General features: G+C 37.1%; 1 protein-coding gene across 1 annotated transcript in view; it reads left to right on the plus strand.

The window, feature by feature from the left end:
• MYO16 (myosin XVI) overlaps positions 1 to 15,499 on the plus strand; it is a 693,538-nt gene that overhangs the window by 218,159 nt on the left and 459,880 nt on the right. The window contains 1 exon segment of the mRNA XM_020970073.2: positions 10,777 to 10,852. Coding sequence (XP_020825732.1) covers positions 10,777 to 10,852 — 76 coding nt within the window.

Raw genomic sequence — 15,499 nt, forward strand, 5'->3', positions numbered from 1 at the left:
TGGGGCCCATAGACAAATGGGACCCAAATTCTTTTGGGTGTGAGGGTCAAAGGTCTCAGCTTGGGCCCATACTCCATCAGACCTACTTAGCTTCAAAATGCAGAAGACATGGATGCAAGTCTTAACACTGTCATATACTGTCTGTTCTCTTTGCAATTTATTTAACCTCACAATGCCTCTAGGGAATTTTCTGGTATGGAACATTACAGAGTAGTTGTTAAAGGGCATTGACAGAAAAAATTTTATTTGTAGAGGTTCCCTACAGAGATGGATTGGTATGAACAGCAACAACAACAACAAAAAGCGTATAAGCATAAAATCTTTGCTAAAGCCTGGATATTTCAAAGAATCTCAGAGTTGTAGAGGGCATCACACTATCAATTAGTCCAACCCATACACGAAAAGGTTTGTCTGGTCTAAAATGATGCAGTTTAGGATTCATAGGTCCTGGGACCCCAAAATTACACACGTGGGTCCTGTCTGAAAGAATTTGACCCAAGCCTTCTTTCAGCTAAAAACAAGGTTTATTAGGCTAACTTTTCCTGTAACCTTCATGAAGGAGGATTCAGAGGTGCAGAGGGAGGGGAGTAAGTAAGCCTCAAGGAACCAAAAAGCACCTGCAGTTTTCCCCAATTCCCTAGTGCAGAGGGAATGAACAGAATTGAGCATACACTTCCAGGTAGGGTGTCCCTCCTTGTCATCTATGCTGCGGAAGGCATACCTAGGTCCATGGCCTTGAGCCAACACAGTGGAACGAGAGCTGAGGGCATCAGGCCAAGTACAAGACAGCCTCATAATTATCTGCCAGAAAAGTACCTCCAAGCTTTGGTGTTTGGAGAGTGACCCCAACTGCAGAGAAAGAAAGGGGGAGGGGGCTTACATATCTTCCAGTCTTGGCTAGAGAAGAAGTTGGGGTTAGGCAGTTTTCCCATTCAAGCCACCAAAATGATATGGTTTAGGGGTTCAGGGTCCTGGGACCCCAATATCAAAACACACAGGTCCTGCCTGAAAGAATTTGACCCAAGCCTTCTTTCAGGCAAAGACAAGGTTTATTAGAACATCTGCCATATTAAGCAGACTCTTAAGGAGTCAGAATGTTAGTGAGCTAGATTATAAGAATCTGAGCATCTTAAGGGAGACAAGGTGGACCTTATATACAGAAAGACTGTGGGAGGGACCTAGGAGTGGCCAGTAAACTGAGGTGAACAGAACTCCTGGGACCTGGACCTCCTGGCCAAGGGAGAATGGAGCCTAGCTAGGATTAAGGGTGGAAAATGGCCTGGGGCCATAGGGAAGGCCAGGCTAGGTTAACAGAATTGGGAGATTGGGTGTAACCATGATGAAAGTGGGAAAATCCAGGGTTTTTCCTTTCTGGGGTCTAGATCCCAACCCCATCATAAACCATGCCTCTCAAGTGGCAATCCATCCTCTCTGAAGATCTTAAATAATGAAGAATTACTCGACTCTACAGACAGTTCAATACTCTTTTTGACTATACAAAATTTTAAGAAGAATTTTTTTATATTGAGCCACAAATGGAGTGTAGGCAACTTCCACCATTGCTCCCATTTTTTCCTTCTGGGGATAAATAAAACAAATCTAAACCCTGCTTTAGCACCTATTAAGTTAGTTGTACTGAAGTTGGGTTAAGAGGAAAGAGATTCCTCGTGATCCCTAACCTGATTGTATCATACTAGAAATCATACTATTTCATTTATTCTTAACATGGCCCAGTCTGTCATTAAGGCTATACTTGAATCTTATCCTACTTGGTAGAAAATAAGAAAACTTCCCCCCCTCCCCCCAGGAAAAGCCTTAGTGAAGATGATGGAGTATAGGCCCAAGCTGAGACCTTTGCCTCTTTCTCCAAAAAGTATTTGGCTCCCATTTGTCTATGGGCCCCAGAAAACCCTTATACTTCATTCAACTGGCCTTTCCTTATCTCTTATTCTTATTCTCATTCTCATCTTTCCCTATCTTTCTAAGAAGCCTGTCCTTGAAATCCTAAGGAAGAAACCTAGTTTTGATCCCACCTTTGATCTTATCAACCTCTTCCTTCTAGTTCTTTGTTACCCTGATAAAAGCCTCGTCTTTCATTGCCTATTTCTGGGTGACCTTATCCAGACACTCCCATTCTCCCTAAACTCCTCCCCTAATCACCCACCTCCTCTTCCCAGACTCTCCTCTGGTCACCCAAAATTACTTGAGTGTATATGAGATCCCACTCTAGCCTCCATTTAAACACTGAGACTTTCTCATGCCTGCTCATTCTTACAGGTATCACTAATGTTCAGATTCCTTAAGATTCTGGCCTGTATGGCTCATCTCTAATAAACTTTTTCTCTGGCTGAAAGAAAACTTGGGTTAAATTCATTCAGGTAGGGCCCATGTGTCATGATCTCAGGGTCCCAGCACTCCTAAACCTCTAGACCTTATCAAAGACATCAACATCTCCATTAAGAGTAGGGCTTTTCTAAAGATTTTTTTGGGATGGGGTGGTAGGAGGAACGGTTTTTTTTTTTAATAAGTAGATTATTCCTTTTCCTCAAGTAGCATTTTCAGTTTCAATTTAAATAAAAATGAACTACAACTAAGTGTAATAAAGATATTCCACTCTACCTTGTACCCTGTTCATTCCTTAGACTTTACACACTGCAATAGTCAACTTTCTTTGTCCTTATAATAAATGAAGAAAATACATTCCTTCTGGAATGGAGTTAATGTTTAGAGACTCCTAGATTTAGCTCAACAACAACAGCACACACTTATTAAGTGCCCAGTGTTATGCTAGATGCTAAGGATACAAAAAATAACTTAATCCCAACCCTCAAGGTTTTAAAATTTTACTAAGTTAGTGAAAACAAACAAACAAACAAACAAAAAACTAAGAGAAATGGTACCTTAAGAAAAGGTGAGGAGGGAGAGAGCTTTAACATTTTAGGGGGATGGGAAAGCAAGAGATGAGTTTAGATAGGCTTCATTAGTAGAAAGTTTTTAATTACCTAGTAATGGAGGGATAAGCATTACCAGTTTGTTTGGGCCAAGTAGAAAATTGTACTTCACTCTCAAATGTTAAGATATGGCATATTTAAAGATGATGAAATTTGAAGTACTCTGAGAATACAGAGAACAAATGATGAATGGGAAGTTGTTCCAAGCGTTCTAAAAATAATTCATTTCCATGCCACTTTTTCCCCAAATTGGCAATTATGGGGGACAAAATTCCCCATATTTACAATTATGTGGACAGATAGAGTTATAACTGAGAAAAACTTTAGGTATCACTTCATTCCACCTCTTCCTTTTTTGTACCATGAAATAGCATTCGAGTGGAAGTAAACCCAAAGGTCACACAAGGAAGGCATTCATAGCAGAGAGCCCATGGCCTCTGACACCAAATATATTGGTTATTCCAGTAAACCACACAAACTCAGATATTAGCAAAACCTAGATCTCTATATACATATTCCCTATATTATGAAGAAATGTATTGCTAAATTGAGAGTCACAAAATATGGATTATAGTCCTGTTGAGGTTTAGTGGCACTTAGACCACAAAATAGCAGTGCAGGTCCTGCCTGGAATGAATTCAACTCTAGCTTTCTTTGGCCAAAGACAAGATTTCTTAGAACTCAGGTCTAGGTGGGAGAGATTTTAAGAATCCACACTATCAGCCAGACTCTTTAGAAATCTGAGCACTTTAATAGAGGCAAAATACAGAAAACTATGGAAACAGAGAAGGATTCTAGAAGGAATTAAGGGTGGGAAGTAGCTGGGGTGCCTGAGATAACAGACAGTGAAGGACTGGGCTAGGTTAGAGGTAACAAAGAATTGGGAGATTGGGTTTAGGCCACAATGAAGGCCAGTTGAGAGGATTACTGGGATGGGTCAAGGTTAGGCTAATGCCAGAGACTTGATCAGTAAGAAAGTTCAAAGAAGTTGGTGGGGAGGGTTTCCAGGTCCTATACCCCATCAGTCCCACCTCTGCCACCAACTAAATTTTTACATAACCTTAGGAAAGTCATTTATATATTCTGTGGCATTATTTCTATAGCCATAAAATCAGGATAATGCATTATTTCCAGCCTGCAGGATGGTTATGTGAATCCAATAAAGTGGTATATGTAAATACTATGAAAATATGAAGCACTATTAATTAATTAGCAACTATGTGATTTGAAGAGCAAACCAAGGCTTTAAATTATTTAAATAGTTAAATAAATAAAACTTTTTGGTGGTATAAGTCTTCTGGGAAAACATGATTTTCAGAATTCATATGGTTGCATTATTTTAGCTCTTCTAAAATGGAGATTACACTGATTTATTCTGCAGATGTTTGTATCTATTTTATCCTCTTTCTTTATCATAGAACAATTCTGCATATGCCAAAAGTAATTATGTTACATGATTTTGCTTATCTATAATGAAATCTTTATAAGAACGTCTTTTCTTTTCCTAAGGCATTGTTTCCTTTACCTTCTTGTATTCTTTTCACTTAATCTTTTGTCATTTTGAAACATAATAACAGAACATTCTATATTCTGTCTCCTCCAGAGACTAGGATGACATTTATTCCTGTTGTAGCTCATATCTGATTTTTTTTGTTTGTTTTGCAGTTTATTTACTTTTACTATCACTATAGTCAGTAGAATCTGAAATAAATTTTCCCCAAGTTAGAATGTAGATCATGATTCATTTTTAGTCTATCTGTACTAATTTTATAGCTTCTTGGAGGAAGGGGCTATATAACCATAAAATGTTGGAAAATCATCCACTACTCTCTTTGAATTACAGTTACATATAAATACTCCATGAAGCAGAAGCAACCAATTCAAAGTCAGTATTGTGGAAGAGGCCAATGGCAAAAATTAATCAATTCAATTCAACCAACATTTATGAAGTCAGCAAGATCTGAATTTAATTCTGGTCTTAGACACTTTTAAATTGTGTGGCCTTGTACAAGTCACTTAACCTCTGTTTGCCTCAGGAGTTTCCTCATCTGTAAAATGGGAACAATAGCACTTATCTTCCAGGGTTATTGTGAGTTTCCAAAGAGATAATATTCACAAAGCTCTTTGCGAATCATAAAGCATTATATAAATACTAGCAGCTCCTCCTCCTCCTCCTCCTCCTAGTATTATGAAGTAGGTACAATCTGCACAGATACTATGTACTATGAATTTCCTTCTCCTTTCCCTTTGAAATCTATCCTCTAAATCTCCTCCTTTGAGTCCTTGGATTATAGTAGCAGATAACCAGGAAGGTGTTTTGAAAGAAAAAATAGTTCTCTGACCCCAAACAAAAGAGAAAAATATAATGGCATACATTAATATAAAAAGAATAGGAATTAATTGTAGAATTAATATAAAAACAATAAGAAAAGTTGCTTTGAGATTTTAAACATCAGAGAGGAATTGTAATAATGCTTATCACCATTTCCATATTTCTATCCTTCCTGCCAAGCTTCTTCACACACATTGTAGAATTATAACACAGGAAGTCCCTGGTCCCCATCTCTGTCTGAATTATCTAACTGTCTCAACCTGAGGAATAGCTACCTTTTTCTCCTTTGCCTCTGCAAACTTTGTGCTAGGTAATAATGACAGAATAGGGGGCAGCTAGGTGGTGCAGTGGATAGAGCACTGGCCCTGAAGTCAGGAGGACCTTAGTTTAAATCCAGCCTCAGACCAAACACTTGACACTTACTAGCTGTGTGACCCTGGGCAAGTCACTTAACCCCAATTGCCAAAAAAAAAAAAAGAATGCCAGTATTTCAGGGAGGACTAGCATCTCTGATGAGATAGCTTGCCAAGCCCCTTTTCGGGCTTCTCATCTACCTTTGGTGTCCATCTATCACTCAACTCTGACCTGTGGGTCCAGGAAGAATGCACAGTGGCCACATCCCAGTAAAACCATCTTGGCAGATGGGCTAAACCAGGGGTGAGGGAACCTGTGGCCTCAAGGCCACATGTGGCCCTCTAGCTCCTCAAGTGCAGCCTTTTGACTGAATCCAAACTTCACAGAACAAATCCCCTTAAGAAAAGAATTTGTTCTATAAAACTTGGACTTAGTCAAAAAGTCGCATCCAAGAACCTAGAAGGCCACATGTGGCCTTGAAGCCACAGAGTCCCCACCCCTGGGCTAAACCAAGTTGATGGTAACTGACAGGATTCAAACCCATTGGTGAGTTGGGGGAATATCTACCCTGAACATGTGAAGACTTCCCTAGTAGGACAGGCAGATGAAACCGATTTGTTCTAACTCCCATGAAGGCACCTAAAGCAGGAGTTGTGGAGCACTCAGAGCTTGTTCAGGCATCAAAGATTCATCCACTGTGTCCCAGGCTGTCATAGGTCATCATGACCATTTTCTTGCCACTGGACTTCAATGACTGAAAAAGAGAGTGAAGCTAATGACTTTGTGCAGTTCTGCCTCATTTAAATCCCATGTCCTTTGTCCTTTTTGAAAATGAAGGAGGAGCAGTAACAACAACAATAATTCTACTTGAAACCCTTTTGCTAATTTAGAAATGATGCTTGATCCTTGAAAGTTAAGTCAATATAACACAAAATATGGCAGGACCTTACATTGTAATTTGGGAAGATAACATATAAGAGGGAACTGAAAAAGGGCAAAGAGAAAGCACTTATGTTCAGACTAGTTGGAAAAGTCAGGTAAGTCATATTCTGAGCTGGCCAGAAGTGAACATGACTAGCATGGGAATTTCCTCAAATGGGGCTCCCTGAAGGAATTCACAGGAGAAGGAGACTGCAGCATGTGTGGAAGTATTCTCCAGCATAAGAAGCCTTCTGGGGCCAAGTTGGAAAAGTCCAAAGAATCACAAACTTAACAGGCTTAGAGAAATGTCATGTCAGGTTGGAATATAGAATCTTGAAGGGGATAAGTATGAAACAGAAGTAGACAGAGATTTAGATTCTAAATTTATATTTCTAGAGCCAGGTCCTGGACTCCACTGGGCTTTAAATGATAGCTTGAGGTGTTTGTATATTATAGTTGATGAAACAGAGAACCAATGAAGATTTCAAGCAAGAGAATGATATGGATAGACCGATGGCTTAGAAAGATTATTTTGGCTCTTGTGTGGAGAATTTATTTAAGGAATAAAGGAATTAGTATAATGATTTTAATCTGCACCTGAAGGTAACAAGAAACATCATTTCTTGGGGCGTAGTTGTGAGTTAGAGGAAGTCTTAAAGAGTCTAGTCCCTTAATTTTGCAGATATGGAAACTGAGATTAAAAAAAAAAAGTTAAGTTGCTTAACCAAGTTCACACAATTAGTAAGTAGCAGCATGCAAATTCAAACCGAAGTCCTCCTGCCTCTCAAAAATTTTGACCATTCTTCAAGCAAATTTTTCACAGAATCCCAAAATTTCCTTAACCCCAAGGACTTCTTTCTCCACCCCAATTTAGACCTCACCCTCTTGGGAATTAATTATACTCTCAGACTTTAAAATTCCACTCTCCAGCAGTAACACCTTGCACTTCCCCCCTTTTCCACTTTCTTTTTCTCTTTAATTCTGCTCTTTATCTTTATTGTGGACTACAGAAGAACCTATACTACTGTGACACTGGTCTAGTATTTCCTTCCATAAATTCCATGCTTCAGTCAAATTGGAGAATTCTTTATCCCTTGACTATACCCTGGACTCTTTCACCCATACTTTTGCTCATATCCCCATATCAGGAACTCCCTTTCTTCCCACTTTTATCTTTTGAACTACCACTTCTCTTTTAAAGCTAAGTTCAATTGCCAGTTCTTTCAGGGAACCTTTCCAAATCTGCTCACCCATGCTCCAGTGCCACATATATAATTCATTTATTACCTTCCCCATCAGGCCTCAAACTACTGTCTTAGGCAACCTTCTGTTTCATGTACCCACACACCCTGTTTATTATACTTACCTGTGTTAGTGTCTGATTGCACATTAGACTATGAGTACCTTGGGAACAGGGAATACACACACACATACACGCATGTATGTATATATATATATATGTATATATATATATGTGTGTGTGTGTGTGTATACACACATATATATGTATATGTATATATGTATATATGTATATATGTGTGTGTGTATATATATATACATACATGCATATATATTCATAGGTATATAGGCATATTTTTTATATGTAGGTGTATATAAGTATATATTGTATAGGTATACATGTATATAGGTACATATTATATATATTCTATATGTATATAATATTTATATGAATGTGGGTATGCATTTCCTAGCATGCTATCATGATGAACCATAGCATATTTTTCAGATGCTGTGAATCAAAAATACTTTATGTACTTGTACATATAATTTAAATGACATATCATAGATCAGAATAGATTGAACCTTTGAAATGCAGTTGTATAGCTCTCATTAGATTCTTTTTCAGTTTTGCCCTGAAAATTAAGGTAGGATCTAGGGTTTCCTTACTATTTTTTTTTCTTTAAAAAATAATGAACTTTGAGATATCAGCACCATGAAGTTCTAATAAAAATTAAATACTGTTACATTATTCAAAACCGCAGTGAAGCACATAACCAGGGCTTTGTGCAAATTTATATTTCAACTTAATTAACTTTTATACTAGCCTTTTAAAATACCCTTTAGAGAAACAGACTACATATAAAAGTTTGATGTATATTTATCATACTGTGAACATCGGTCCCCTGAAACTGTGATTCCTCTGTTTATTATAAAACCCTGTTAATAGTGGAAGTGAATCTAAGTAAAGTTAAGGACTGTACAAAGTGGATTTTATCCTCTCGATTCAAAAAAATGAAGAGAAAATGAGTTCAAATTAAATCAACTACACAGCCTCGATGTGGGCAGGGGCAGAAACTAGGAAGCAATTGAAATTAGCACTGACCTGAATATCTCAGTCTTGGTGATTGCATCAGTGACTTCCAAGTAGAAATGAACTGGAAGCAGTGACTTTCTTGCATGGAAAGAGTAGCACATGAGCACATTTAAACACATACCTAGTTTTCTCTATTCTCATGTTTATTTTTATAAGCTCAAAAGGTAACAAGTTCAGAGTAAGTCTCAAGAAATCCTATCCAAGCAAGCATGTCACCTTTAAACTTCAGATTTGAAGTTAAGGCAGAGTAGGGATAGAAAGTGTTTGGGAGAAAGTATATATAAATGCCTCAGTGTTTTGTACAGTAAGAAAAAAAAGATAATGAAATTTACGATTTCACAATGATTTCTCCCTCATATAGGAGTTTCCTTAAATTCCCATGCACTTTCATATTCTTCTTCTTCTTTGTCAAAACCGTTGTGTCAATGCCAATTCCAGGAGGGTATTTTTAGGCTAAGTAAGAAGTGTTTCTTGCAGTTTAAAAAAAAAAATAGAAAAATCTTGATTTTGCTGCCCATACCATGCTGTGTAGCTCCCAAAGTTCCATGATAATATTAAAAGAAATCCATTATTTTTATCCATTTACTGTTTCTTCAGCCCATCATTTTTCTACTTTAGGCCTTTTAGGAATTTACATCAATACTGCTATTCTGATATCTCCCCACCAAACCATTTTGTTCTTGGCTTTAAGAGTTATTTTTATCATCCCTTTCCTGTCCATACAATGATTCCCTTTGATGTCTTCCTCCCTGTTTCATTTTTTAACTTTAATGAGGCCTTCAGACTTTCTTTAGTTCAGCACAGATAGACCCAGATTTCCCCTCATCTCTTTTACTTGTGATATTTCTGAAGTCTACTCACTTTGAACCCTTTAAGCTGTTGTACCATTATAGACAGTGTTGGCTATATGAAAATCTTAAGGAACAGAATCTGCCAATGTTACAGTTTTGGAAAACTACTAAAACTTGTTCTATGAAAAACTGAACAGTTATCTGTATTTCTTTCGTTTAAATATTAAGGTCATATCAAGTTAACTTTATTCATTAGTAATAAAGTTCAGATGTAGCTTGTAATATATGTAAAGTAACTTGGAAAGCTCTGAATGCTATAAATGTGAGTTGATGCTGGTGATGGTAGTAGTAGGTGTTATTATTCCTAATTAAGCAAATGTTTTCAAAAAGTTGCTTTTCTTTACTGGCAGCCGTGAGTCAAATAAATCTCAAGGCATAATTATTGAGGAAAATATATTGTCTTATTGTTAAAAAAAATCTATCATTTTTGTATGGGTGGCCTGGAGATTTTTGGCCCAGCCTTGAAATGGAGGAAATTGATTAACATTTCCTCTTGTACTTACTAAGGCAAGACAGCACCGAAGTTGTGGCCAGTGGTTGAGCTAAAATAACTTCCCTGAAATCCAGGTGATGATCTGGAGATCATCAAGAAAGATTATGGAAAAGCAACCCCCCCAAAAAAATGTGTTAATTAATTTGCTTTAAAAAGATATAAGATAAAAGAATAGAAATTCAGATTTGAAGGACATCCTAAAAGGTTATCTTTCTATGAGTAAATTCTATCACTACAGTTGCTTTAGAAATGCAAAAAAAAAAAATGAAAGAGTAAGCATTGCAGGAATCATATGAACAGAAACAAAATATTCTCAAAAACCACAAATGAAGTTTGAGAAGGGAGATTGGACTTGTGAATGAAGAATAATCATTTGGATGCCGTAGGTGTCATTGTGAAGAAATATTAGAGGTACTTCCTTCAAATTTTTTAATTCTATAACTTTGTGTTTCAATGATGATAGGAAGGATGGTTATTTAGCTAAATTTTCTATTTGAAACATAACTTTATTTCATAAATCTAATATTTTTCATTTCCAGACAAACCTCGTGAAACTTCTTTTGATGTATCAGGCCAACCCAAATCTTCTTAACTGCAATGAAGAAAAACCTTCAGGTGGGTTCATAACTTTCTTCTGATTATCCAGTTGAGAATGTGTCATTCATTTATTTGGTAATACAACTGGTATTGTTTTGCCTATGTTTCTATTTTTGGAGACTGGAACTGTGATTTTATTGGTACAGGAAATTTCTGGTGAAGAAGCCCTCTCCACAAATGGAGATCAGTAACTATTCTGCAACTGATTGTTTCCAGCAGCACTGAGATTAAATGACTTGTCCAAGGTCATACAACCAATATGTCCTATATAAAGAGCTTGAATTCAGGTTTTCATTACTTGAACATGGACCCAATATCCACTACACCAGTAGTTCTCACAATTTTTGCTCTCATGACTCCTTTATGCTTCTGAAAATAATTAAGGACCATGCAAAGAACTTTTGTTTTTGTATGTTATAGCTATATATATTTACTGTAATAAAAATTAAAATATCATTATTATTATGAAAAGTTTTGACTATATTTATATTTGACTGTATCCCCTGAAAGGATATTGGAGACCCTTTGGGGTCCCCAAGACCACATTTTGAGAGTCTCTTCTTTATACTATCCTGCTGTAATGACAGTTCCAGATAGGGGAGGGAACGAGCATTTATATAATACCTACTATATATTGCATTGTGCTAATTGCTTTACAAATATTATTTCATACCATCACAACAACCCTGTGAGGAAAATGCTATTATTATCCTCATTTCGCACTTGAGGAAACTGAGGCAAACAGATTAAGAAACTTGCCCAGGGTCATATAGCTAGTAAGGGTCTGAGACCAGATTTGAACCTAGGTATTCCTGACTCCAGGCCCAGCACTCTATCCATTGTGCCAAGAGCATCTTCTATATAAAGATATGTCCACCTACATGCCACCAGAACCATTCTGAGCATAATTCACAAACAAAAATTCACTGTTTCATTTTAAAGATTCATTTAAGTAATAAGGCATCAGGGAACAATTACATTTATGAGCCCTGGTTATAGACCATTATAATTTGCCTCCTGCTTTATGCCAATGCAACATTTTTTGCAATGTCACCTTCCCTGAAATGTTTCATTGACTGTTGTGGAAAGGGATTTTTTATTGTTATTAAATCTATTTTAAATTAGAATACTTTTTTGCCCAATTTTTGTTAACTACTTCTGATATGGGATTTAGAAAGCATGGTTCACAGAGGAAAACAATCATGGGCTAACTTTTTTTTTTAATTCTTTCAAACACTTTACCACATGGTAAACTTCGAGGTTACCTTAACATAGCTCTTTTTTTTTTTAAAGTAGAACAACTTTTTGTAACTATTTTCTATCACTCTCTTGCCTCCATCTTCATAAATTTATTTCAGTAGTCAATGAAGATATGCTTCATTAAATTTTCGTTACAATTATTTTGACACTAAAGTAGGGGTAGTTATACATTGCTTATTAGTCTATATCTTAAAAGTTGAAATAAAAATGTTAATTAATTCAAAATTGAATGATATGTCTAACATAGTTACCAGATTGACATAAAAGTCTCATTGACAGTGAGGGAAGTGAAAATTTATCCGTTCTTCCTCATACCCCTTTTGTACTTCTGTGAAGCTCTAATCTAAGTCTTAAAAGCTTAATACGCCGGAGGCATCTTTATTTCCTTCACTTCTGGGACTTTAACTTTTTGATGGGCTGTTTGCTTCTCCCCTGTTTGTAATTTAGCTAGGATGAAGTTTCATTTTTCTAACCTACTTCAGTTGTTAACAGTGTCTAAGGCTTCTCCCCTGAACTAAAACTAATTAGTCATAGCTTCTAACTCTGTGATAATTGCATGTGCACTAAAGGTTAATTAGTTGCCAGTAAAATCTAACCTCTGGCTCATTTCATTGCAAACTACAAAATGTTCACATTACCCCTTAAAGTGTGGCTAGATTGGTTCAATTTGAAAAATAGAATTTTAAAATAGAATTATTATTAAATTAGGACCCTTTGAGAACAGCAATAAATACCATTTCAAGTGTAGAGCCCCCTCTAAATCCAGAAAACCTTTCTTTATTCTTCCCAGAGTTGATAAGCTAGCATTAAAAAAGGAAGTGTTTCCTTAATAGTGGTGCTTGACAGCGTCACAGAGGATGTCAAATAGAAGAAACAATTCTGACACTTGCCAAGGTTCTACAGATGTTCTTGTTTGCCAGTTATACTGCACTGATTACATTGAGCCCTTGGTGGTCTACCTGCAGAGATCCTCAGTTACTCAAAAGAAACTGGCCTAGATATCAACAAGGTAAAAAATATCATGGATGAGGTAGCCGTGTCGCCAAGATACAATGGGGTAACCCACTGAATTAACTCAGCATGGCATATATCTCACAGTTCATTGCAAATCAAAATGAGCTAATATCTAGAATTGAATAGAAAGCAGAGAATGGTCCAGATCACATTTGGAATATTGCACAGTGCTGGCAATCATTAAATGTATTCCCAATCCCTAAACCTCACCCAAACCAATTTTCCCAGTGATACTGTGTGACTGAAAACATAGAATGCCAGTCTTGATGGATTTCTGGTACCATCGGTGTATCCACTGCGCCACCTAGCTGCACATGAACGTGTTCAGGGATCCTGTGTGCTATGCAGTTCTTTAAACCTATTATCTTACCACTCACAAATAAACTTTAAGAAAAATATTTCTTGTCTCCACTTTCCCATCATACACATTCATTTTTATTTGGTGTCTAAACCTACATGTATTGAAGCTGCTCTCTCAGAGGTTACCTATTGCCTTTTCCCCCTCTGTACTGTATTACTTGGTGATCTCATCAGTTCCCATGGATTCACATGTCAACGGTTCTCATATCTATTTATTGAGCTCTAACATCTTTTCGGACCTCTAGCCTTACATCTTGAACTATTCTGTTGTTGTTGTTGTTGTTGTCATTGTTGTTGAGTTATTTTTCAGTTGTGAATGACTCTTCATGGAGACCTTTTGGGGTTTTCTTGGTAAAGATACTGGAGTAGTTTGTCACTTCTTTCTCCAGTTCATTTTACAGATGAGGAAATTGACTTGCCCACGGTCACCTAGCTAGTGTCTGAAGCTAGATTTGAGCTCAGGAAGATGTCTTCCTGTCTCCACTGCACTGCCTAGCTGTGCCACTGGGATATACTGTAGACATCTTAAATTCAGCATGTATCAAAATGGATGTGTAATTTTTACCTCTGAATCTTCCTCCTTTTCTAACTTTCCTGCTACCATTGAGGACACCATTATCCTCTCAGTCACCCAGGCTCATAACCTAGGTGTCATCTTCCTTCCTCACTCTCTCTCAACCAACCATTACCAATCTGTTGACAAGTCCTGTTGATTCTACCTCCACAACATCATATATAATGATCCTCTCTTCTGATACTGACATATCTGGGTGCAGGCCTTTATCACCTTACACTTTGACTATTTCAGTAGATTTCCTACTGAATTCCCTGCCTGAATTATCTCTACACTGTAGTCAATTTCCCACTCAGCTTTCAGAATGTCTTTCTTAAAGTTACTGGCAATGTTACCTCCTTACACAGTAAACTCCAGTTATGATAATAATAATAATAATAAGCACTTATATAGGACTTATTGTGTGCCAGGATTGTGCTAAGTCCTTTATAACTATTATTCTGTTTGATACTAATAACAATCCTGTGGGGTAAGTGCTATTATCATCTACACTTTACAGATGAGGAAACTGTGGCAAAGAGAGGTTACATGACTTGCCTAAGGCCATACACCTACTGAGGGTCTGAGGTCACATTTGAACTCAACTCTTCCTGATTCTATGTCACCCTACTATGCCACCTAGCTGCCCCTTATCTTTTACCTCTAGTATTAAACATAAAATCTGTTTACTTTTCAAATCTCTTTATACCCTGCCCTCTTCCTGCTTTTTCAGTCTAATTACTCTTGACTTTCTTCTATGTTCTCTTCTATCCAGTAACACTATACTTCTTGCTGTTCTTGAACATAACATTTTATCTTGTGACTCTATGCCTGGAATGCTATATTCCTTGTCCCTGCCTCATGGTTCTCATGGTTTCCTTCAAGCATTAGCTAAGACCCCACCTTCTAAAAAAGTTTCTCCTTATCTTCTTTATTCTATTGTCTTTCTTCCAAGATTACTGGTAATTTATCCTTTGTAAATCTGGTTTATATGTAATTGTTTGTATGTTGTTTCCTTCATTAGTTTGTGAACTTCTTGAGAAAATGGACTATTTTTTGCCTTTCTTTATATGCCCAGCTGCTAGGTGGCACAGTGGATTGAGTGTTGGGCCTGAAATCAGCTCATTAGAATTCAAATCTGGCCTCAAATACTTTCTAACTGGGTGACTCCAGGTAAGTCACTTAACCCTGTTTGCCTTAGTTTCCTCATGTGTAAAATGATCTGGAGAAGGAAATGGCAAACCATTCCTGTATCTTTGCCAAGAAAACCCCAAATGGCATCATGAAGAGTTGGATACAACTGAAAGGACTCAGTAACAACGATAACAATATACCCAGCACCTAACACACTAGATGGAACTTAGTAAAACCTTAGTAATGCTTGTTGACTTGACTTGTCAAATCTCTTGTTCTTTTCTCAATTTTTATCCTCTTCAACCAAGCTGAAACATTTGAGACTGTTCATTACTATCCCATTC

This window comes from Phascolarctos cinereus, unplaced genomic scaffold (genome assembly GCF_003287225.1).
Source record: "Phascolarctos cinereus isolate Bilbo 61053 unplaced genomic scaffold, phaCin_HiC Scaffold_7;HRSCAF=346, whole genome shotgun sequence".
Lineage (NCBI taxonomy): Eukaryota > Metazoa > Chordata > Mammalia > Diprotodontia > Phascolarctidae > Phascolarctos > Phascolarctos cinereus.